The 25,478-nt window shown below is 34.0% G+C and overlaps 2 protein-coding genes across 3 annotated transcripts; both read right to left on the reverse strand.

Annotated features, from left to right (window-relative positions):
* Window positions 1-1,747: 1,747 nt before the first annotated feature.
* LOC125649914 (G-protein coupled receptor 157-like) lies at window positions 1,748-24,357 on the reverse strand. The gene is made up of 4 exons (XM_048877774.2): window positions 23,937-24,357; window positions 18,015-18,546; window positions 2,876-3,081; window positions 1,748-2,605 (listed from the first exon to the last, which is right to left on the reverse strand). The coding sequence occupies exons 2-4, from the start codon at window positions 18,493-18,495 to the stop codon at window positions 2,270-2,272; spliced, it is 1,023 nt and encodes a 340-aa protein (XP_048733731.1). The 5' UTR covers window positions 18,496-18,546; window positions 23,937-24,357; the 3' UTR covers window positions 1,748-2,269.
* Window positions 6,205-12,003, reverse strand: LOC125649929 (uncharacterized). Of its 2 annotated transcripts, XM_056165751.1 has the most exons (4): window positions 11,595-12,003; window positions 9,215-9,346; window positions 8,901-8,945; window positions 6,205-7,567 (listed from the first exon to the last, which is right to left on the reverse strand). In XM_056165751.1, exons 1-4 carry the CDS (start codon window positions 11,776-11,778, stop codon window positions 7,563-7,565), a joined length of 366 nt encoding a protein of 121 aa, XP_056021726.1. In that variant the 5' UTR covers window positions 11,779-12,003; the 3' UTR covers window positions 6,205-7,562. The 2 variants fall into 2 exon arrangements, with proteins under 2 accessions (XP_056021726.1, XP_056021724.1); XM_056165749.1 differs by lacking the exon at window positions 6,205-7,567 and having other exon boundaries at window positions 8,673-8,945.
* Window positions 24,358-25,478: the final 1,121 nt, after the last annotated feature.

Genomic DNA, 25,478 nt, shown 5'->3' on the forward strand with positions numbered 1-25,478 from the left:
GAGAACAAAATGTCATAAAGTTACAAAAGTTTATTCTAAGTAAATGTGTTAAGGCACTAGTATAAGGGAGGTGACGTACTAAATAAAGTTCTAGATCGTATAGTGTGGAATCTGAATCTGGAATCTTAATCTGTCTAGTGTGCACGAGTCGCCGAATATCCGGGCCATGGACACTGTTCGTTACCAACAATACCTGATCAACTTTCGTTGGTCAGTTCTCTGGTCAAGATATCTAGTATCTATTCCGTAATGCTCGCTATGTGATGTCCAATGTAGCTTCATCTTGTCAACCCTCGTAGTCCCGTGAACAATGTCCATTGTAACATTCAACGCGACAGAATAAATATATATATATACAAAAAATTTCACTTTATTTGAATACCCACTTCCGCCCTACCCGGGGTTGGAATCACGACCTGCGGAATCAAATCTCCTAGCAACATGTAACCAGCGCGCTAGATTGCTCGACCATCTAGGCAAGTCTATAAACATGCTTTCGATGACGATGGAATTCTCGCCACGCTGTCTTACGCTACACGGTCATTGAGAATGGAAATGGGATACAGTTATTTAACGTACATTTAAGAGGATCATACATGATACACATTGCATTTGAAATATTTTATATAAAGCACAGAAATAGCAATGAACTCTTAAATGAACATAACTGCCCTAAGTGAAGAAATAATTACTATAATATATGATATATATATATATATATATATTGTGAAAAGTGTATAATCCAGCATGTACATTTGTACCTAATCATTACGTTGTATTTCTTTTCCTGTTTTCTCTCATTTGTTCTCACAGGATTAATTATCCATTGATCACAAAGACTTATCTGATGTATGTAGATACTCTAATATGTTATGAGATTCATCACTGTTCGTTTTCTTCATCTTTCATTCATTACTTTGATTATTTTGTTACTAGTAATTCATATAATATGTTTTGATCCACAAGGCAATGCTGTGATGTATTTCATATTCACAATGTCAGTTTCACATACATGTAACCTAATATGCATATACGTTTCATGAAACGGAAACATTCAAGAGAAACTGCCTGAAGAGCTGTAAGGCGACAGTACTAGCAGGAACTAATCGTTGATCATTTTTGGACTATAATCTTTTAAATTATATAACAACTGTGCCGATTTCTTCATTCATATTTCGACATTAAATTTTATATATATATATATATATATATATATATATATTAAATTTTATATATATATATATATATATATATATATATATATATATATATATATGACATGGGTTAGAGTTAGGGTCAGCCATCACTAACCTAAGACATACTTTCTTCTCGTATCGTATGAATATAGGTCCCAGCTTAAAAATTGTGACAGGAGGTAAATAAACAAATCATGAGCTCTGTGTGTAAAATATTTACCAAACATACATGATGAAGTTCAGCTATCTCTAAAGTTTTCAAACATAAAAAATAACATATTATTTGGAATCAAAATACTTGCAATAGCCACATCTCCAGTTTCCAGTTATTTATCAAAGCTTAGTTAGCTTGAAAACTTTGAGAGGAGATAATGGAAAAAAATATGCATTCACTTTCTAATATTTACTGAAACTTGACTGAGTTCAACAAGAGTTATCTTCTCATAAAATGATGAAATCCAAATCCTTACCACATGAAGTTCTTCAATACCCTTACAAAATCCATGTAAAACAAGGACCTTACTTGAAAACTGTGGAAAGAATTGACCGACAACAATATAACATTTAATTTCAAATAAAATGGCAACACTCATGAAAGAGGTTGAAATGATTCAAAATTGCAATATGATTCTAAGTGTCTCACAAAGAAGCTATGCAGCAATTTTTAGCTTGATGTGTGACCAAGAAATTAAAATATAAACAAAAAACCCTGGAAGGAATTACGGACGAACAGACATCGCTATGCATGGTCCCACCTCTGGTGTGTCCAGGGGTCTGTGTTTGCCCAGCTATCTATTTTGTATTTCTTGTGGGAGTTGTGAGATTGGTCACTGTTCGTTGTTTTCATCTTTGATCATAGTACACTATAATCTTGTCAAAAGAAGTGTCCTATTTTCAGCAGTGGGTTATATTAAGGACTTTCGTATAATTGATGTACATGAAAATCAGGATTAAGATATCCAAATATTAGTGTTACACTATTCTAAAGGACTTACTTTGCGTCAACAATTTTTTCATGTTATAGTATGTCTCTAAACCTGTGTTATATGCACAAGATTACCGCTTGTTTTAATTTACAATTCCATCAACTCAGTAAACAACGGCTGTCTTTCCCATCGTGACCTACGAATTCGATTCCACAATTCCCGCCTGACTTCGGTGTCTCGAATGCAGAATAAGATACAGTTACAGAACGCCTGCGCACTGTCTCCAACACTCTGGATGTGCAGAAGAACCATGTCTGTGGAACTGAACTTCTCATAGAGGCTGCGGTTTATTGTTTTCGAAATAGCGATACCATAGCGAACTGTACCCACCACTCGGAGAATGACAATAACGAAGAATATCATGATATATAACTCGTCCTCTTTTCGGAGATTGTTGTGACTTTGATCTTTGAAACGCATTGACTGCAATAGAAAAGAACAAAGAAATGTTAAAAAATAAATCTGCAATAAATGTACCAATAAAGTATTTTGATAGAGATTAATTCAGTTTAATTTGCTTAAAAAGTACATCTTTAAAAATATACTAGTAAAGAAATATCCTTCTGCAAAAAGTGAATCATCAAGAAACGGACTAATATTGAAATATATATCGCACAAGAAAATGACTTAAAATATCATAAAGCGTCTAAATGCACTCCACGTGCACAACAGAAAAGTAAATAAAATGTTCACCGTTTTCACCATGTAGAATTTCATGATTATGTAGAACGCCATGGTTAGAAAGTACGTAAGGATTTCCCAGCCCGTTCTTGTAAATGTCATCCAGAATATGACTTGTTGGGGCTCTAAACATCCCTTAATCCAGCACCATGGTCCACTGCTGATAGAGAAATCTTCTCCAAGAGCGTTAAAGAAGATTGCTACCAGCGTTATAACCACTGAAATGTTTTGTAATAATACTTTTATCAAGCCAATCAATTTGAATAAGGATACTTGTCTCTAAACTTATCTACATTTCATCATGTTTTCATATGATATATAACACATTACATATTATGTACGCCTTTAAAGGATTTTACCATGATTTTCAATGTAATAAAATCAGAAAGATTAACTTTGATAAATCACATTTCTACTGGGTTTTTTTTTTTTTTATTTCATTACTACTCATACAAGAAACATGCAATATATAGCCTGTAGAAGGGTAGTATTTTAGGTGAGACAGATGTTAGGAAAGGCAACCGTAAAATCCTGTGTAATTACTGTCTTTCCCTCTGAACAGTTCACTGGATTTAAATACACCCAATGTATGCAGTACACTGGATTTAAATTCGCCTGATCTGTGTAGGACGTTCATCTTCAAACCTGGTTCGCCCTGTTGCTACGGGGTCTTCCTGACAAAAGTTATATGCCCTGACGTCAGCGATGGTGGACAGTATCCACAGGTCTGATTTACCTCATCAACAGACAAAGTAATACTAGTGTAACCGTAGTAAAGATATCAGACAATTGTTTGGGTATCTCAGGATTTCAATTTACTAGTTCACAATCGTATGATAAAACCTAAAATTAAAGATTAACAAATATACGATTTTACACATTGATAACACAATGAGACATAGACATGCACACTAAACACATGGAATATATTCTTAACAGATCATAAGTTCTGAAGATATTACATAAGTTGCTTTATGTAATAAGGCTCTATCCTATCCAAGGGACTAGCAGAGAGTGTTCGATCGGTAAAATAGTGTTGGGGATGTGACGTTGGTTAGAACCAGCATTGCATATAATGGTCAGTCTGTCTATGTTCATGGGTACGCAACATTCGCATACAACAAACTAATTTAGCACAAGGAAGTTTATTAATAACTAAGAACTAAGGCATAGCCCAAAAGTTCTATTATTTGACCTTTACATAAAAGGTCAAGAAGAAAGAATTCACACTAAAACAATATACCCCCCTTCTGGGAAAGGGAGACACAATACACGTAATCAAATATAAAAACATCTAACTCTAGTTACACTATGGTGCTGTCTTCGCCTCTCGCACAGGTTCAACATCAGGAGATTGATTTAAACTGATAGAAATGAAAACTCATATACCCAATTTAAAAATTGTCATGTTCCTTTCAGGGATATTTTAATAATTCCTTTTCAGATCTCATGTGTTCGATCTCAAAATGTTCTGTGAAATGTTGTAAAACTTGTAGAAATTCATTTAGTAGTAATCTCACCGTATCACCGTTTTCTGTACCAAAAACATTTGATAATTTGACTTGTAAATCTTCTAACGTTGTCTATGTTATTGAGTGAAATCTATGTGGCTTAAAGGTATACACGCGACGGAAAAGGCGATTTTTTTTTCTAAAACAAAAAGATAAGATGAACAAAGAAACGTATTGTTTAGTTTAAAATAACACTTTCCACAAATTTACGAATAATTAATCATTGTAATAACAAAGTAATTAGGCGTTTTCTGCAATTATTGAGTTACTGCTTTTTCATGAATATGAATGAAGGAAGTGCGTATTTAAGCTCAACGCGCATGTCCGCGGGAAATCAGATGGGAAAAGAGGTATGTGCTATTTGTTTACTTTATCGACATTGAAAAGAGGGTCATTTGAATATTTTTCTTTACGTAGGACATTGTTAACACTGGCGGCTTTAATAGATAACCATCTTATAAAAATAAGACGATTGCCATCTTAGATCTCGACTTGTACGATGTTTTGAACTACAAACATGGCCATGTGTACTTTGCTTCACGAAACATAAGGGGCACTGAAGGGGAAACACAAACTCCTTGCTGAATATAGATCTATTTTGTAACGAATACTGTTAGAGTCAATTTACGCTTTAAAAAACCAATAATGCATGTTGGTTTTGACAAATTGATGAAACACATTCTCATAAAATACTACCCCTTCCAAAAAACAATGTAAACCATGCATTTACCATTCACACATACAATGTAGGCCTATAGAATATAATATACTCGTGGTACTAGAGCTTTATAGACGTGCAATGCATTGTGATTTAATTGTCTCTCTTACATGTATTTTTTCTTCGTCCAAAGCTGGTGCTATATTTATTATATTACCCATTTTTACAATTAATAAATTCCAGTAAGGTGTATATATTTATATTATATAGATCTAAATATATAAGAATACTTCAGAAGTTCCATTGGTATTCACAAGAATTCCACGTTGTAAATAAATGTAAAAGTCCATTAAGACCAAGTGTATGTCCTAGAACAAAATTAGATGGGAGAGCAACTCAACATCAAGCCCAATAAGGGGGGGGGCAAAAGGCACAAAGTCCCACCATAGGCCCACACAGTGGAGATGTGGTAGTTCTTGCTCATTATGAGAGATAAAGGGACTTAGTACATATAAAAGACAAATTAATTTTTTCAATAAAATTGATGTACTCCTAGGCACCTGATCCCACCTCTGGTGTGTCCAGGGTCCGTGTTTGCCCAACTATCTATTTTGTATTGCTTGTAGGAGTTATGAGATTGATCACTGTTCGTTATCTTCACCTTGCATGTATGCAAAATGCTTTTCATATAATTAAAACATAAATCATTGACTTTAATAATTATGTATTGCAGGCACACATAGAAATAACAGACGAGGAAAGGAAAGAATTGCTAATACAGCTAACATTTCTTCCAAAACATTGATTATGCAGCAGGTCTGACAAGGAGGATTTAATCCTCATCCCTATGATCAAACACAGTTGGAGGCCAGCTGTTTAGATCTGCCTAAACAGATAGAGGGCCAAATGGGTGCCAGTCTCAGTACCCTGCAAGTTTAACATGCTGAATATATCTTTACAAATGCACTGGCTAACTTAAATTTGATATAACAGTCAGTTTGTTCGACAACTACAAAAGTACTATCAGATACTATATTGATTGTAGGATTTCTACTTCTAGTCCTTCATGAGCTCGTGCTTCAAATGTATGCTTTGCCACAGGATGAAGATTACAACAAGGGTATGGTGCACATTAGAAGTTTTATCCTCTTGAGATCATGGGTGCCTTGGTGTTGGATTGAGGCGGTTCATTCAAAGGTGTGTGTGGGCAATACAAGATAAATACCCAGACCAGTATACTGGATATATTCCATCGAGACTTTAGAATTTTGTTTTCTATGCTGAGAAAATAATTAAAACAGAATTTCATATTCAATGACTTTCTTTTTTATTTTCATGTAAATGGGAGACTATTAAAATTGCCATGTGACTCCAAATATTACTGCACCCTTGAAAAAATGTAAAAAGAAAATATGTTTGTGAAACACTAGTGGTAATAAAGAACAAGTAAAGTAAAACAAGGTCAAAAACTTTGGTACCAAATCAAAATGATAAATTCCAAGGTCAAAGATCATGTCAATAATTGAAATGTCTTTCCAAAAAGAATTTATATACCAAATTCCTTAAAAGTACTCCCAAGGTCACAACGTTGGTACCAAAAAAGGGTCTTGTCGGTCACCTGAATACTAGTGAAAAAGTGCCACTACTTCCATGGGCTAGGAAAACTAGAAAAAAATTTCCTGTTCTGAATATCTAAGCTAAATTCTAATGTTCAGCAACAGTATAAAACAAGATGTGTTCTTAAAACTTCACTGCCTTCAAATGTGCAAACACTGATGAAAGGCTTTAAATAATAGGTGTATTAACATTAAAACATCAAAAGATATCACGAATTTGGACTCATCATAATCAATCAATCATAACCCTGGGTTTTGATTGAAATTCACCATTTTTTGCACATCATTTTCTGCTATTCCTAAGTATACATTTAGATGTTATACAGTATTAGCAAACTTGCACATTAATACTATATACTAAGTTTGGCCCCACCCTGGGGTCAAAACCCCTACTCTGGGGATCATCAAATTTACAATTTTGGTAAAAGACTACTTGCTCTATCCATTTAGTTTCAATTTTGTATCAATAGCACTAAAGATGTGTCAAACATTGGATATTTGATCTCGCCCCTAAAATAATTTGTTAGATTATAAGTAATAAGATCAATAGATATTCTACTTGGAGAAAACATTTATTTTCAACATATGGCAATTGGATGCTTTGATGTCTTCTACTGTTATATGAAAACTATGTATTGAATTACAAGAAATATGCCCAGTCTATAAAGTAATGTCAATGATGTGTTTAAAACTTTGGTTGCAGAAAAATATTACTACAGTCTACCTACAGCAAATTTAATATTGTATAGACACTGTCATATAGTTTTGAAATATGTTCATGTCACTCTGAATAGGAGTCAATTTTCAAATCTGGATTTCTTATCCTCTTCTAATTGAGTGGAAGTTGAAACTTGGATAGTAAGTTTCATCATCATCTCCTTTTAAAGTGCCAGATTCCTCTGATATGTCAATACTCAATCTAAAAAAAACCAAGAATATCAGTAAATCTGATGGATGCTCCCCAAATTGCAACTTAACTTCATATGATGAATGACTTGCACAATGATCAATAACTGTTGAAAGGAAGGTGTCTTTACATATGTGAGGTATGTTGAGTGATGTTGACCTTGATAGACCTTGGTCCAAAAGATCAATAACTGTTGAAATATAGTGGAAATCCGAAATGAAGTATTTTCATCTATATGGTATATGTTCTGATTGACCTAGACCTTTACAAAATGACCTTGAGTGACCTTTGTCTGAAAGACATTTGCTTATTACTTATTTGTAGGATATACAATGTACATGTACCTGTTCAAAAACTGATGAAATAAAAAACTTTTTACTTATGTAAGGTATATGTTCTGAGTGACCTTGACCTTTCCAAGATGACTTTGGTCCAAAAGTCCCTGTCTCAAGGAATATTTGTGATCAATATCTGATGAAAGGTTTAGGATATGGGAACTTCTATATCAAAAATTGTTGAAATAAGGAAATTTTATGTGTCCTGAGTGACCTTGACCCTTCCAAAATAATCTTGAAAGTCCTTGTCAAGGAACATTTTTTTATTAATTATATCAATTTCTGATGAAAAGTTTAGGAGATATGAGCTTGGACAGACAGATGGACAGATATAACAGCGACTATATGCTCTCAAAGGAAATGTTTGGGAAGCATAAAAACTCTATCAAGTATCAAGAATTTCAAAAAGGCACAGTCAAGCACATCTTCAGTGTATCCATATTAAACAACTGTACAAAGTTTGAGGAACGTTGATCAAGTTAGAGGTGTGAGAGGAGTTGATTACACAAAGTAGGTATCATATTACTGGGATACCTACCCCCCCCCCCTTCACTATTTTGTAAGCCCACGCTGTGCAACCCAGCCAACAAATATGGAAGAACTTTTATCTGAACTTACACACAATTAACTAGCTTAGATTCAGGATCAACACATAGATAATTACTGATACTCAATCAAATGGATTCAGAAAGGATGATGCACACTTTGGTTTTCTTACTGTACAGAAAACGTTTTTGTTTTTTGTTGGTTTTTTTTGTTTTTTTTTTTGTATCATTTTCATTAGATTTACATCATTTATAAGGGAAATCAATTGAAAATATAAATTGCTTTGGAAAGGTATCTTAAAAATCTTTTTTAATTATAAGATTGAATACCAGAATATCATAATATTACTGTAAAATAAATGCTTTAATTGCATGTACATGCAATTATTTACACATGCACAACACGCACACACATCTCTTGTTTTGATTCATATTTTTGCTATTCAGATAGTGTCAGTTCCATACCTGATTGATGGGCCTCGCTCGAACTCTTCAACACCTGACCCTCCTCTGTAAAATAAAGTACATTTGACCAAGTACTAAAAAATTTCTTTACAAAAGAAACATCAATGTACTATGTATAAGTATATAAACTACTACATGTAGTTATAACAGTCAGCATTGAAATATGACTGAAAATTTAGTTTAATTTTGTATAGGTATTGAAAAAACCTACTAAACAATAGTCAATCCATAGTCAAACCATCTGAAGTCGTATTCTACATATACTGATATTTCATTTCAAGATGAAGAAAAAGTTGAGCTGAATCTTAACATACTGATCACTGGTTGCTTGTCTGGATTCTGCAGAAATATCAGAGATAATGTATTTTCCCGTAAAAGGCGTCGGGTCTGCCTGGCTGTGCACAGGAGTAGAAGTATATTTAACTGAGTGCTGGCTTTGAACATATCTGTAAGAGAAAGTTTATATTTGAATATTACATTCACCTTTGTTTCTACATTGACTATGTAGTACATAAACATAGATATCATTTATATTTATATATTTTCAGTATATCCTACTGTGCAATTCTTATTACATCCCCCACATTTTCTTTTAAATTTGATATCTAATTCTGTTTGTAGGGGCTATATGTTAAGAGCAGTTATAAAAGGGGGTGGTGTTGTTGTTGTTGGATTGAGGGTCTGAACCAACACCACCTGAGTAGGGTAGTAAATTAATATATCTAACTTTTTCAAGCACTTTCAGTTGTTCAGTGCTAAATGATAGGCCCTCACTTTGATTGGCCCCTAAAAATATTACATGGGGTGGAACCCATTTCCCCGAGAAAAATTTCTAGATCCAGGCACACAATGACAATGATGTATATGGACAAGCACAATAACAATTACTGGCAAAGGCACATATTATAGATGAATTTCATTTCCTTACTGATTGCCCATTCTATGTTGAAGAGAGAAATATATTTTTTAATGGTATATACAAGCTCAACAAAAAATTTATCTATCTAACAAATAAGGACAAATTTACTTCGTTGATGATTAATGAAGACAAACCAGTAATTGTCAAATTGAGTGAATATTTAGTGCAAACTTTCAGAAAAAGAAGTAATGCTTTAAAACTGCAAAAATCATTATAGTTTATTATTCATATATTGGTATAATACTGATACTGTCCATCTACTTGTAGATATACATGATTAGCAATTCGTATATGTATGTACTTGTTTCCCCAACATGCTGCATCCACACGCAGTTTGCAGTCTCTGTAACCTGTAGTTAATGTTGTAAACTTTCTTTCTTTTTTGAATTTCCTTCTTTATAAAATGGCTTACTGTTATGCCCTCTGGGCCCAAAATTGGAATAAACTTATCTTATCTTATCTTATCATAGAAACAATAATATTCAAAATACAATCAGTGATTTGAATGCATGAATATGGCACCAGACAAAATCATATTATGATATACATGTATTACATATATTATATACATGTATTGTATATATACAATTGTAAAGACAACGCTATCACACACACACACACACACACACACACACACACACACACACATATATATATATATATATATATATATATATATATATATATATGTAATAGCGTTGTCTTTACATATATAATGTATATAATGTATAATATATTTTGTATTTCAAATTGAAAAGTATTTAAATTACCATTACACTGAAATGTGCTTTATGTCCACAGACAGTGCTGCTCATGCACATAGTTTTACAAACTTTGAAGATTTGCTTCAAGACTTGGATATTTTGGGGCATTTGGTGACTAAATGACATATTGAGAATAGAAACAAGAAAAGTACAGGCAGAGCATAGTATTCTAAAAAAGTCATCAAAAGTTTAGCAAGTCACAGTAAAGGCAGCAGGAAGAATTCAACCTTTTATGTTTAACAGCTAGTGTGCACCTAAACTTTGAGGAAGTGATTTGTGTACTTCAGTTTATACATCATGTGTGCTACTGTATCTGATTGTAAATTTTATAATTCGCTGATATAATTCAGAGTGATCTACAGCAACCTGCTCATAAGCAAGTCAAATATCATATTTATACTACATATATTTCATTGAAAAATACCTTTTTGTACAAAACTTATTGCAATGTTATTTGTGAACTCATTTTTTATGGGTATAATATTCATAAATTTCAGAATTTTTTGTAGTTTCTTCATATAATTTCAAAATGATATAAAATGTCATGGCAAAGAATTAAGAAATTGTAGTACATGAGGATAAAATTTTGCGTGGGTGATTTCATGAATGTCATTGTGAACTATCTCAACCCATCCAGTGACAGCTAGTAGCACTCACAGTCATCAACACAATGGATGTGTAGATTCCATCGCCTAATCCGCTAATGAATTAACTCCATTTTGCCGTTCATATACACATATGCATCCAGTAATAACTTCTTTTCACTCCTTATGCTGTAAAAGGTTAAAACAAATAACGAATATAAATTACCCCTTCTGGGGCCTCATCATCTGTCACGTCGGAAAGTCAATGGTTTTATAGGATAAATTAAATATGTAGAGCTATGAAACATGGACGAATACCGTGCGATAGTTAGTTAAGTCATTGGAGTCACCGACGTAAGGCAATATTTGCCTTTCCTTCTGAATCAACTGGAAAGAAAGTAGCTAGGCCTAACCACACATTACAAACCTGTCAAGTAGAAAAGTTGTCGATGAACTTCATATTCTCCCGTACAGCATTCCACTGAGCATAGTGTTCTCCAATATATATTCTTTCTCTGCTCCTTTCTCTTTCCTATTTCTTTTCCTCTCTTTTCTTTCTGACAATATTGGCTCCCAAACCGTAACGGTCCACCACGCTTTCGCGACGCCATCTTTGTTTATAAATCTAAATATGGCTCTCGGTGTCACGTGGTGGTTTAATATTCAAAAAGAGGCATTACTTTCCTGGCAGGAAAGTAATTAATTATAATTTGACATCTTTTTAACGCGCTCGATTTCAATTGCGTAAATTGCAACAAGTTCTTAACTTTATTCAATAAACAAAATAAATAAATTTCCCTCTTGTTTTTAATTGACGCAAATTACAGCGTGTATACCTTTAATGTATGTGAGAGAAACTAAGAGTTCACTTAATAAAAGAATATCGGGATACATATTTCAAAAAAATACTGGTGATAACAAACATCTCTATAAATACTTCAATTCCCCAGACCACTTCATCTTGTCCCAAGGGTAAGGATTTTAGAAAAAATTTACCATCATACAAACAATCCAACATTTAGTACCTCTTTTCGTAGACAATGAGAAGAGTACTGGATCAGGACTCTAGGTACGGCATTTCCATTTGTAGGAAATTTGACTATTCTACTAGGAAATAACGTGAATGTGATGGATCTCTTTCCAAATACTCAAAGACAGAAACTCAATCATAGGCACATTTTATATAAAAGACCAAATATAAATTATGTCACTTTTGATACACCTTTACATGTACATTACGTCAACAGACAATTAGGTGCACATCATATTCATACAAAGCTTTACTCTTCCATTAAGAGTTTTAAATACGTTATTTGAAGAAGCATCAGAATATAAACTGAACTCTATGACCATGGACGTTGTCGATCGCAGACTCTTTAAACCACCGCGGGTCATGGATGATATTCTTTCCGAACCATGCCGGAACAATTGGTTCTCAATACTCTGTATCCTGTAAATAGTCACAAAAGATAATGTAAAGTACAAAATAACTACCTTCTCTGAGGCAAAGTTCCCCTCGTTCAAAGCACTATGCTCACATTCAATATGAATGTTGGAAAAACGCTGGCCTAGAGAGTACCATTTTAACTGCTTCCCATCCCATCATCCCCAAAAGATGCTATAGTCCGATAGCAGTGGTTCACGGAACTCTTAATACAGGGCCTGATATGCTGACAGTCTCTTTTCTTAGACGAGTTTCAGTTTTGATTTGGGAAATTCATTTTTGAACAAAAATTTGTTTTATTGATTAATCTGTATGCTTGCATATACTGTGTGTCTCCCTAAAATATACAGTATGCAAAATATATTTGATAAGTTTACATACATGATTGATTTCTGAGTGATCATCTCTCATATTATTTTGACCATCCTATGTCTGTCAGTTACAAGGTTCTCAATAATAATGTCGAAATCATTCAAATGCTGAGAAAAACCTTCAGTCCCTTGAGCTCCAGGTGGGTGGATGATATCACTTCATTGTTCTAAAACTGCAGTAGAGAATTTATAATAACATAACATTTATATGCGTAATTTATGTCATAGGTTATTGTAATTTCTTAATTTTATATTTATAAATGAAATTATAATTACCGTACAATACATGTTTATACAAACATACTACAAATCAGTACTAAGTAAATGTAATTGTAAAGAAGTAGGTACAGCTTCTAAAGTCATCTGGCCCAAAATATCGATGATTTCACTTGGAGCTCAAACCCTGGCATTCAAATAAGGAATAGATTAGCAAACCCAAAATTTGCTCAATTTGATCAGCAACATGATTTGTGCCAAATGACAAGAACTTGAAGTTGACATAAAATTGCAAAAATGCCATTTTCAATGAAAATATCCACAAATCCATGTGGTTTTCCTTTCAGAAAACATACAGCGCATGCGTCAAGCAAATTCATATTCAAGCATGTTTTTCATCTTAAAATAATACACAATATATATAATTTTCATTTTGCTCGACAAATGCGCACATCTTTTCCTGAGCAATAATCTGTATGACATTTGACAGTTTTCAGGCTTATTTTGAGAAAAAGGCGGGAAATGTCTTGTTCGTGATGTCATAATGCTATCCATTTAGGAATACCATTCTAATTTTGTTGACATAGTATACCTGGCATATATTTTACTTTCTTAAAACCCTAATTAAGTTTAATTCCAGACACATTTTATAGAGAGAAAATTTTGGGGCCTTTTTATGTAGACAATCGTACCTTGTTCTTTAATCAAAATTCATAATATTATAGCATATACCTGAACTAACTGGAAGTCCTAAATCTTTCCTGCTTCTAACTCCATCAGAGTGTAGGAACCGAACTTTGCCGTGTGTCCAGGGAATCACACCGAGCATCTCCTTAACTGAGTCGTGCTCCCTGGAATTCATTGCGTAGGGTCTGCTGATGAAAATCCCAAATGAAAACTACTAATCTGTACGTGTAATGTTCGAGCAGCCTTAGTGTCTTTGAATCATTACACCCACTAAACATTATAGCACCAGTTATAAAAAGGTTGGTCAATGCCATACTGTTGTGTGATTAGTGGCTTTCCAAATGGTTCACATAACTGTTCCAGTTTTCTGGTGTAAACAGTCCTTACACGTTTGTAAAAGTTTGGTCAGCTATCCCTTGGATACTAAACATTGTCGTTCTTTCTCGGGTGGGAAGTGCATAATCTCCTACCAATTCAGAATCATCACTACTTACGCTATCTGTCTCATCATCTTATCATCAAAATCTGATTCACACTGCAGTGAACACGGTTGCTAGGTAATAACCGCAAGGCCAGCATCCACACAAAGTGAAATACCATCATTCAAGCTTGAACACTGAACACCTTTAGACTCGGTCTTTATATTTTCCTTGTCCATTGATACTTGAATTCTTCTGGTCCTCTGTGAAATCTGAAGACTGGCCTGGAATTGCTTGGTAGCCGTACTTTTGTTGACAGTAGTGGCGGAATCTGAAGAGTGGGCTGGCATTGCTTGGTAGCCGTACTTTTGTTGACAGTAGTGGCGGACTCCGCTGATTGCTATGCTGTCTCGTGATCTAACAATACTTCAGTGGCTTTCCTGTGGCTGACGCTTGACTCCCCGCTGTTTCTGATTCAGGTGTAGAGTCAATGTCGACATGTTCCAAGGTGTCTGGCTCGAATTAGTGAAGAGCCTTATGTAGAACCTATTCAAATTCATATCTATTTTAAATTCATTTGCAAATTAATTTCAAATGATTTGTATTGCAAACAGAAAATTAAATTTGACAACAGCTGGGACAGTACAAATTGACAAGGCAAGCTACTAGTCTTTAACATGTACATGTATATGTATGCTCACAAACACCCCCAACCCCAATCTAATCGATTTTTCATAGGAGATGTGAATACAACCCAAAGAATATTGACCGACATTTCGTGCTGTATCATTGTTTATATTGAATTTCATTATTACAAAAAATGCATGTGCTGAGGAAGGATGGGGTAATGGGGATAGGATTTTATTGTCATGTACAAAAGATTCCAGTTGTTGCTCTAAATATACGGCTTTGATTGCGACTGGCAATAGTAAACGCATATACGATGACAGTGACTACGAACCAAAATTACATTAGTTAATGATTTTTGTGTCGATTGGAAGCATACGAACGGAATATCAACTTTAGAGGGACGGTGATAAAGTCGCCAGCACCAGCAGAAAAGAACGTAGACTGGCCCACTACTGGGTATAAACAAATGACGTCAAACCATTATGATCTCTTGCCATATGTAACAGAGGCCCATGTTGAAGATAATATGAAAACGAATTCCATGTATACAAAATGTAAGTCTATAAGTTGTACTGTTACTAGAGATAAACACTCAAGAAAAACAGGGCTGTATATAATGACTATGAATTCGTGTATAATTGCTACTTTTCCAGCAGAAAAAGAAGGCTGATCGAGTCATAACAAAGTGACATTCATTGGTTATAGAGAGGAGAATGTACATAACATCTATATAATGATATTTACACTTCAGGTGTCTTTGGTTGTGAAAGTGATGTGAGTGGATGGGTGAGGTAGGCAGAATTATCCCATTTTACAGGGGGGTGGGGTGGACAATCTGTGTAAGAATTTAAAAGATGTGGAAATATGAAGTTTGTTAAATCATGCAAATGTAATTAAAATATATGGTTTCAATACCGAAACAGTGTAATGAATATGTCAACTTTTCATTGTAGTACTACTACTTTATTAAGAATACCTCTCAACAATGCAAGGTCTAAATATCAGTATGGAAAAGCAATTGATTTTGATAGAAAGTATGCTACTTTTAACGTTCAAATCATGCGCTGTCGGTACAAAAATTTGAAGAAAAAAAGCATCATGAAATGGTCCTAACTTTCGAACCCTGTTTAATATTTTACCATTTTATGATTAGTTTACAATTTTTGTGTAGAAAACCTATTGGTTATGCCAATATCACATTGGACAGACTGGTTGAACAACTCACATTCATCACCTTCACTATCAACACTGATTTCTTGTACCCAGTCTACCATCACTTCATTCACCACACAATCACCACCGATATTAGCATCATTGTCTTCGCCACACTTCACTTAGTTGTGTCACACTTCACTTCACTTTCATTGTATCTTTCCTCTCTTTCACTACTACATGGTTAATACTTAGTTGTGTCACACTTCACTTCACTTTCATTGTATCTTTCCTCTCCTTCACGACTACATGGTTAATTCTTGAATGTTGATGCGAAGGCAAACGCAGATGGAATAGCGCAAGACTTTAATCTCTCACCTAAATACCAATGAAACTCGGAATGCTATTTCACATGTATTTTCATTTTATTCAAGATATAAGTCGGGTCGATAGAAACAGCTTGATTAAGTTATGGTGATTCGTTAACAATCCAAGAAATGTGTCAAAATATATAATTTGGACAACCCTATCGTTCATCACAAATTGCATAGTGTTCAACGTTACATTGTAAATGTTATATCATGATTTTAAAATCAAGATATATTCATGAACCGATTATTTCAAAGTAATAAAACAAACGAACCAACCAAGAAGTGTAGTGGTGTAATTGTCGGGTGTGAAGTGATCACCGCATACACGGTCGTGAGCAGCTGGCGTCCAAAACTTTTCGGGTTTTTTTTTCATCCAACCTTCGAATTGCGATTCGCCATTTCAACATTAAATCTGGGTTGGAAGTGAATATATGTCCGCCTTTCTTATTTCTACACAAAGGTACGCAACAATGGATACAAACAATATACCTCAGGGTACACTAGCGGCACCTGAGGTAGATAAATGTGCACGGCGGACCCTATTTGGCTATTCGTATTATATTTAGGATTCATCTATTTGATCAAATAACATCATAATAAAAAATTAGAATATGTTTGTTGTTGATTAGATTACTTACGTCAGCTTTTTCGATTTCCTGGTGGTATCAAAAGGCTCCACAGGGTTTGGCTGTCTTATCTTCACTGGCCTTTCCGGACAAGAGGGAATTGGGAAAAACGTCTGGCGCCGCGTCACATTTAAGTCGAGGTCATGCTCCTTCATCTCTATACTGTCTTAGATAATGTGTGTCCCTCTCTCACCGAGCTTTTAAATAATCTGGGTCGCTCTGAGTTTTTGAAAAGTGATCGGAACACAGCCTGTGGTTTTCCGTTAGTTTAAAGTATGAACGTCTATAATATATATATCAAGCTTTTATTCCGACCTGACGCTTTGGAAAGAAGTAAAGAAACTTTTCCCACCTTTTTATGCTAATTATTCAGTCTACATGCTGCATAATGTACGACAATGATACGTCCAACCATTGAATCTCATTAGACTCCTCTTCACGACTTGTTTGAATGTTTTCACGCTTTTCCGCTTTGCCACAATGGACACGTATTACGTCACATACAAATGTCCCAAAAATCTCAAATAGAAATATTTTAGTTTTGAAATTTCGATACAAAAATATCACTAAAACACCTTTTATATTGAAAAAATTATACTTGCACAATGTGGAACACCACACTTTCATTAGATTTACAAGCAATAGAAATCATGGTAAAATACTTTAAATAGCAGACATTTAACACCAGATAACTATCACTTAGCCAGCTTTGACATTACCCAAATAACGCTACACTATATTAAACCAGTCACTCGGTCCCATTATTATTCATTTTCACGAAACAAAAGTAGGCGGCTTCTCGTTAACATAAATCACATGTAGATATACATTTAAGTGGAACTTTTATAACGTCACGTTCCTGTGTATTAATTATATTAACGTAAATTGAGATTTTGATCAGGAATGATATATATGTATTTTGTATACTTACACGGTACTCCCCAGGCGATAAGGTGATAGATGACTTTGTTGCGGAGATTGGACCACTCCCTTTGATGGATTAACGTCATAAGAATATGGATCATAATGATGTTTACCCAGAAGAAAGACGCCAGAGACGCGAACGTTGAAACGCAGCTTTGCATGATACATATCTGATCGTCCCGCAGATCGCAATCCAGAGACATGTTATAGAGTTTATTCATGTAAGTAGATTCATCCCTCACTGCGTAGTGCAGCGCCCCCACAAGATTACCCAAGGCATTCAACAAGTCGGCTATAGTTAAGTACACCAGTAGCCGCCTCGTCTGGTTTTTGGCCACAGTAACTATACAATATGTGACAAAAATGACCACCGCCCCGATGACAGATAGAGAACTACTCACAAATGTACAGAGTAAGACTGTAGGGGGAAGACTTCTCTGGTAGGAATCAGTCTGGTTCTTCCAGTCCGAACTGTTGTTTGCCGACATTTCCCACTAATTTCTTTTTAAAACCAAAGGAATGTTCCCCATTCATTGAATCTAAAAATACAAGCATTTTATGTGACGTAATTCTTTGGCGGCCTATTGTTGGCAATGCGGTATGTGGTTATAGTTTTAAATATCATGGAAAACGAATGTATTGTAGGAATTAGCTGAGGGATCTAAACAAATGAAACTCAAGATCAGCATTTTTGGTACAAATAAAAAACGGACACATTGTACGAGGGCTCGGTGTAATGTAACTCTTTATACAATGTCCGAATGACTAAGTATTTTGTAAGAGACAGGGAGTTTTCAAGGTAAATGTAATGGTTTTGTGTCTTGATAATTTTGTATATCCTATCAATACTTATTTGTTTTAATGCATCTGTTATTGGATATCTAACGACACACGCTACATATAGACTTTGTTTTTAAAAAAAAAAATGATGAAAAATTATGCTTTCATAAACAAGCATTCTGAGAGTATTGCATAAAAATATATAATCGCACTTGTAACATCCAAAGTAAGCACAAATATATAAATGAACCCTTTTTTGTTTGCTTGCATGAGGTGTACTTAATTTGGATGAATAATTTTAGTATCGTATGTAGTGTGAGACTACTATGCAGGTCAGATGGATTTTTTAATGATGACATGGTTTAAAGTTGGACATCCATCTCCCCCTCAAAAATCAAATCAGCTTGACATTTATTGTCTTGCGTTACAAGGAACATTAATTCTATCAAGATATGATTAAATTTATAGATGCACTGGTTCCTTAAAACAGAATAATGGTATATAAATTAAGAAATTGTATTTCACTCCTTTTCGTTCTCCTTTTTACACGAAACTGCTATATTTCTTCTGTGCCAATAAAAAGCTTTTGTTCTGTGATACTTTGCAATGCGATCGTGTTAAATGTTGTTGGAAAGACTTTATAATATTTTTGTAGAGTTGTAATGATTTTGAAGACAGGTGTTGCTTACCGTTGAATCCAACGAAGGTTTCTAACCACTATCAATATCTAACATAGAGCAAGTAATCATTTGACATTCATATGGGATACATATTAACTTCTAGTATCGGGACACAGATTTTTAAAATCAATAATGGTGGTACCCAACTTCTCTATTAACATTTCAATTTCATAGATCATTTCATCTTGTCCACGAGGGTGAGAAATTTAACACTCATTCTTGAAGATAAGGAGAGAATCCCTAGGTCAAGATTTGATCGTAACTACTCGGCTATTTCTGAAACCACAAATAAACCACGTATGTTTATCAATGCCATCAGAGTCGGTTGCTATGTGTACATAGATGTAACTATGAAACACGTCAGACAGCCTTTGACCCAATGATAGTTTGTATTGACGAACTAGATCGTTATAACGACCATAGAATTTGCAAAATGCTGACTTCAATCAAGACTGTTGAAACCACTGTACCATCAACTTGTTTGTCAGTAGCTTGCCCCGATTTAAAAACTGACTATACGCAGAACAAGCTCTTGCGTATCGAATCAGTTGCGATATATAAACATCATATACAGGTGATAATGGAATATTGATTCATAGATATGGGAAGTTGACGATGGATAAACTGAAATCATCCCGTTTGTCATACAGTTGAGTTGTCATTTTGCCTTTATGTATGTCTACTTTCAATAAAATATCTAAGTATGAAGCAGAAGTGGACGACTCTGCGAGTCTTTTATTTGGTGCTCAAAGGGATAAATCGAATCGACATATGAATGAAAGTTATTATTGTTAATAAACAAAACGTCGTCGATATATCTAAATGACGAATTGAAGGCCACAGCAAGATGTTGTTGGGTTTTTGGGGTTTTTTTTATCTTTTATTTAAAATACTTATTTCATAATGCAAACATACACCATAACAATCATAATGCATACCATACATCAGAAAGATCAGAAAAATTCATTTTTCCATTTCATATAATGCATACATGATAATAATAGTGATGCATTTCAAAATACATGTCATGCATAAGAAAATTGTAATGTACATACATCATAATAATCATAGTGTATTTCATATATACATCAAAATAAATTCCACATCACAACAATCATATAAATTATGAAATTTCATTTCATAATGCATAAATAAAAATTCATTTCACAATGCCTATCTATCAGAATATATTCATTTCAAAATTACAAACAGTTTCCTGCATTCTTATAGAAATCGTGTCTATTCTTGCCAATATTGGCAACTACCATATTCTGAATAAGAATTTCATATTTAAGTTTATGTAGGAGATCTTGCTCCAACATTTGCTCCTTCTGTAGTCTACATTTCATTTTATATTTATATATAGTAAAACTTATAAAAGATACAAGGTTATTCAAAATGGATGTTTTTTCACTGATTTCATTATAGTATCCGAGTACAATAGTTTTCCATGTAATTTCAAACTTCAAAAAGGAGCTAATTTTCTCCCAAATATGTTTAACAATTTTGCATTCAAACAAAAGATGTTTTATGTCTTCATCAAGATTGCATCTTTCACATAATGGAGACACGTCTTTGTTCCATTTGCTTACATATACATTAATGTTCAAAGTACCATTAAGTAGTTTATAGGTAAATTCTGCTATTCTTTTTTCATACATTTTTTTAATTTTTGTGATATAGACATTTTCCCAACTAGAATAACTGATATTAAAACATTTTTTCCATCTATTTTCATACAATGGTTTTTGAAACTTCATATTTATAAACACCGAGTAGTAAAATTTACTTTTAACATTTCAGCTGATTTTACAACATAATTTTTAAACAAAAACTGTACATCAGGTTTTATATTAATGTATTTTGAATAATTATAGTCAAATTTTTCTTTATAGATTTTGATTGCCCTTTTAAGCAAAATATTCACAAAAAATGTTATTTCTCTTTCTCAATTTATCTGCAAAGTACATTATAGTATGCATTTCGCCATGTTCATCAAAAATATCTTTAATATATAAAATTCCACTCTGTATTCAATTTTCAAAACACAATGTTTTTGATTCATATTGAAAGAGTCTGTTTTTCCAGATAAACTGACTAAGGAACTCGTCTCTCTTTAAAGTTTTTATGTCCAGTGGCTTTTTGGATTTATTAAAAGCTGAAAATATATTTCCATAGAAAGGGGGGAGTTTTAACATTTTGAAAAAAATTTGAATCTAGAAAGTTATTCTCAAACGTTTTTAAAACAACTAAAATAGAGATATTATATTGCTGCAAAATATTATTGAGCGTTCTATGTGTAACACTTTCTACATCTAATATTCTACTTATCCATGATGCTTTGGAAGCATAGAATTTACTTTCGATATCAATTATACCAATACCTCCTTGCTCAATTTTGCCTATAAGTGTATTTCTTTTAATTCTTTCTCGTTTTTACCAAATAAAGTTAAATATTAGCTTTGAGGTTTTTTTTAAACATTCATCTTTAGGATTTTCTAAAATAAAAGCATTATATAGTATTTTAGAGATTGCCAGTGTATTAATTATTGTGCATTTTCCAAATATTGTAAGATTCCGTCTTTTCCAAACACTGAGTATTTTTTTCTAACTTCTCCAGTTTGCTTGTCCAATTCTTTTCGTAACATTCAATTTTATCATGTCCCAGGTAAATACCAAGTGATTTTATGCAGTTTCTTGTAATTTTTACACCATGAATATACGAGTCATTTGAATACATATCTATGTATGAGCCTGTTAATAAGAACTGTTTTTTCTAAGTTTAGTTTAGGTCCTGCGACATTACTAAAGTCGGCAATTGTCTGCAGCAATTTTTTCAAAGAGTCTGTGTCCCTCAACATGTTAGTACAATCATCTGCATGTTGAGCAATTTTAATATCGTTATTGTCATTAAATGTAGTATCTTTATCACAGCAAGATGTTGTTTCTTCTCACGTAGAAGTTTTTGAATAAATTCCGCTTCATATGAATACAGAAACAGGTCAGCTAACAAGTGGGCACAATTCGTTCCCATGGGAATTCCAACAGACTGTTGGAAGACATGATCACCAAAGATCACGAAGGAACTCTAGCATATTTTTTATTTCAACTTCAGAGTACTTGTGCGTGGAATCAGAGTGGTGTTTCACAAAATAAGTTTTTGGATGACTGATCACTAGATATGAATATTTCCTTTTTCTATTTTTGTTGAAGCTACTGTCTATGATGTAAAAAAAAAAGTATAGTCTTTACTTTATCGTGAGGAATGGTCGTGTATAGTGTTGAAAAGTCAGGTTTTGATGCTATTGATTTGAGAAAAGTTTGCGATTTCAAGTTTACTAAAAGTTCTTTAGAATTTTTTTAGAATCCACATTTGATTAACACCAATTCTGACATACGTAGTCGCACAGTAAGTTTGAAGTTTCTCCTTCACAGCAGTTAATATTTTGGTGAGATGCAAAGATAGGGGCTTGGTAGAGCACTTACTGGATCCAGCAATGTATCTTTGCTTGGAAGGGTTTTTATGTAGTTTAGAAATCTAGTATGGGTATTGTAGCTCATATTCATTCGACCCATTGACTGGGATATTAAATGTGTCTAAAACTGAAGCATGGTTTCGAAGAATTTCATCTTTTGAAAGGGCAGTTGGAGTACAAGTACAATTACCAAAAGTGGAATTAATGCCAAGTTCGTGTAAAATACAGTTGTAATAATGAGCCTTACAAACAAAGACAATGTTCTTACCAGCTTCGTCAGTTGGAACCAAAACATATTCCTCATGTAACCTATCTAACTCTTTTATCACTTCTGGTTTTCTAAACACAGAAGGATATATGGTATTTACTTTTGTTTTCATATGTCTAATGCGGAATTTTAATGTCCTTCTTATGCTTTTAACCCATTCTGACAATGTGTCAAGTTCTTCTTCTTCATATTTAGCCCATCGTCATCGCCAATTAAAATACAGTGTTTAAGACCTTTTAGAATAAGTGATTTAAGGTCTTCATTTTCAACTATATCACCATCACCAGTAATGACACGTCCATATGGACTATAGTTGAAAGAAGATGAAAAACAAGAACACGTTGGTGGATTACGTTTAAGATGGTCTATATCTAGGCACTGCAAAGTTTGTTTATAATTAAAAAATTTGGATGCAATAGTAGAAGTATAGCTGTAGGAAATACAGGGTGTAGACTTGAACTTGAAATAAGTTGGAATACACGACTGAACCCCCTTATGACGAAGAATGTTGCTTGTGTTGACGGCATATGTTCCTTTGTTTGTAAATTTGAGCTTAAGGAACTGGCGGCATGATTTGGAAGGAATATCATCCATGACCCGTGCAGGTTTAAAGAACCTGTGATAGGCAACATCCATAATCATAAGTTCAGTCTATATTCAGGTGTTGAAAAATCCAAGTACACTTTTGTTTTAATATGTCTAATGCGAGATTGTACTAAGCTTACCAGTACAGAGCTGTATGTGCCTCGTCGATAACTAGAAGACGAACTCTCTCTCCTGCGAGACCAAGAAATATTGCCCTCCACTCGGGATTGCCAACAACAGCCTCCGGCAATGAGAAAATAAATTGTAATGACTGTCGCCTCTTTTGATACCATCTACTTCTTTCGCATCCTTACCGATGTATGTAGCCGAAAATCCTATGTCTGTCAAATAATCAGTCTGCTCTTTCATTTTGCTGATCAAATGGCATATCACGAGAACTGTACACCGATTGCCTGGGTTCTCCTTCATCCACATAGGATGGAGAGCCGGTTAACAGATATACTTCCCGGCGCCTGTTTTCACACTAAAAAATACGTCAATCCCTTTCAATAAATGATCCAAAGCAGCCCTCTTAAATTCTTTTAACTCTGTCAGGTTGAACATGTTCTCTACAGCAGCCATCTTTAACAACGATGCAAATGGTGTATATAACGAGGTATTTAATTGCTTAGTCATTCCGAGAGGACTTTATCTGAATCAATAAAGTATACTTATTTTTCTCATGAATAATGTATAAGTAAGAATGCTCTCTGATGAATACAGTTTAACGGAGAGAAAACCCGTGGGTTCCGACGATGAGTCATTTGGAGCTATTACTGACTTCAGTTCATGAATTGGGGTAGAGAATTCAACTTAAAAATTATATCTAATGCTGCATATTCAATGTAATACTAGTTGCAATGCTAAGATTCGACTAAAACTAATTGACATTTTTTCGAATTCATTCCGACATATGTTGGTAATTATCTGGAATTTGGGGGTGAATTCTGGTAGTAATGTAGATTGACTATGTATGTATCAAAATATAGAGTAGGATTTCATACCATTTGCTTTATTGTTTTAACATCGGCAAACTTGGGTACCCTATATGCAGAGTCATATACCTTTACTCTTTAATAGTAAATTTGAACCCAAGCGATACATAATTGCATATGATAATTAAAATTTTCTTGGATATAGAGCGGTACTGCTTTCAATACAGGTAACCGTGTACTAATTGGTAATTTTTTTTATTATTCGAATTGGGTTTTTTTTTTTGTAATCTACATTATGTAGATACATGTTAGAAGTCTCGCAGTACTACACTCCGATACCTCTGTTATCTATGAAAAAGGCACGACCCTTGGACACTTACTTATCCAGTGTACAATTAGATCATGAAAATGAATGTTTCAGTCTTTCTTTTTGTCATATTTCTCGGAAGGACACAGGCACATGGAGAGAAAAGAATATTGCTGAATGATCCAGATCTCATCCACAGTCAGATCCAGGCCCTGGAGAGCAAATACCAGGATATATTGACCAAATATGCCGATCTATCCACGAAATACACCGACGTATCTACCAAATATGCCGACTTATCCACGAAATATGCCGACCTTGCTGTAAAGTATCATCATCTTTCAGAGACCACCAACGGTTAGTTTAAGATTGTCTTGATCGAAACATAAATCAGGTGTGTTCAAATTACAGAACATTGATTTCTCTGTAGTAAAGATTAT

The sequence above is a fragment of the Ostrea edulis genome, chromosome 5 (genome assembly GCF_947568905.1).
Source record: "Ostrea edulis chromosome 5, xbOstEdul1.1, whole genome shotgun sequence".
Lineage (NCBI taxonomy): Eukaryota > Metazoa > Mollusca > Bivalvia > Ostreida > Ostreidae > Ostrea > Ostrea edulis.

Bases quoted from the DNA above. Each gene is read 5' to 3' on its own strand.
- LOC125649914 (XM_048877774.2), bottom strand. From the start codon at position 18,495: ATGTCGGCAAACAACAGTTCGGACTGGAAGAACCAGACTGATTCCTAC. The intron at 3,082-18,014 runs GTAAGTATACAA...AAAACATTTCAG, and splicing joins TATCGCCTGGGGAGTACCGT to TGGTTATAACGCTGGTAGCA. The intron at 2,606-2,875 runs GTGAACATTTTA...TTTCTATTGCAG, and splicing joins AATTCTACATGGTGAAAACG to TCAATGCGTTTCAAAGATCA.
- LOC125649929 (XM_056165749.1), bottom strand. From the start codon at position 11,778: ATGGCGTCGCGAAAGCGTGGTGGACCGTTACGGTTTGGGAGCCAATAT. The intron at 9,347-11,594 runs GTTTGTAATGTG...TTTCTCTTACAG, and splicing joins ACAACTTTTCTACTTGACAG to ATATGTTCAAAGCCAGCACT. The intron at 8,946-9,214 runs GTATGTTAAGAT...TTTATTTTACAG, and splicing joins AGACAAGCAACCAGTGATCA to AGGAGGGTCAGGTGTTGAAG.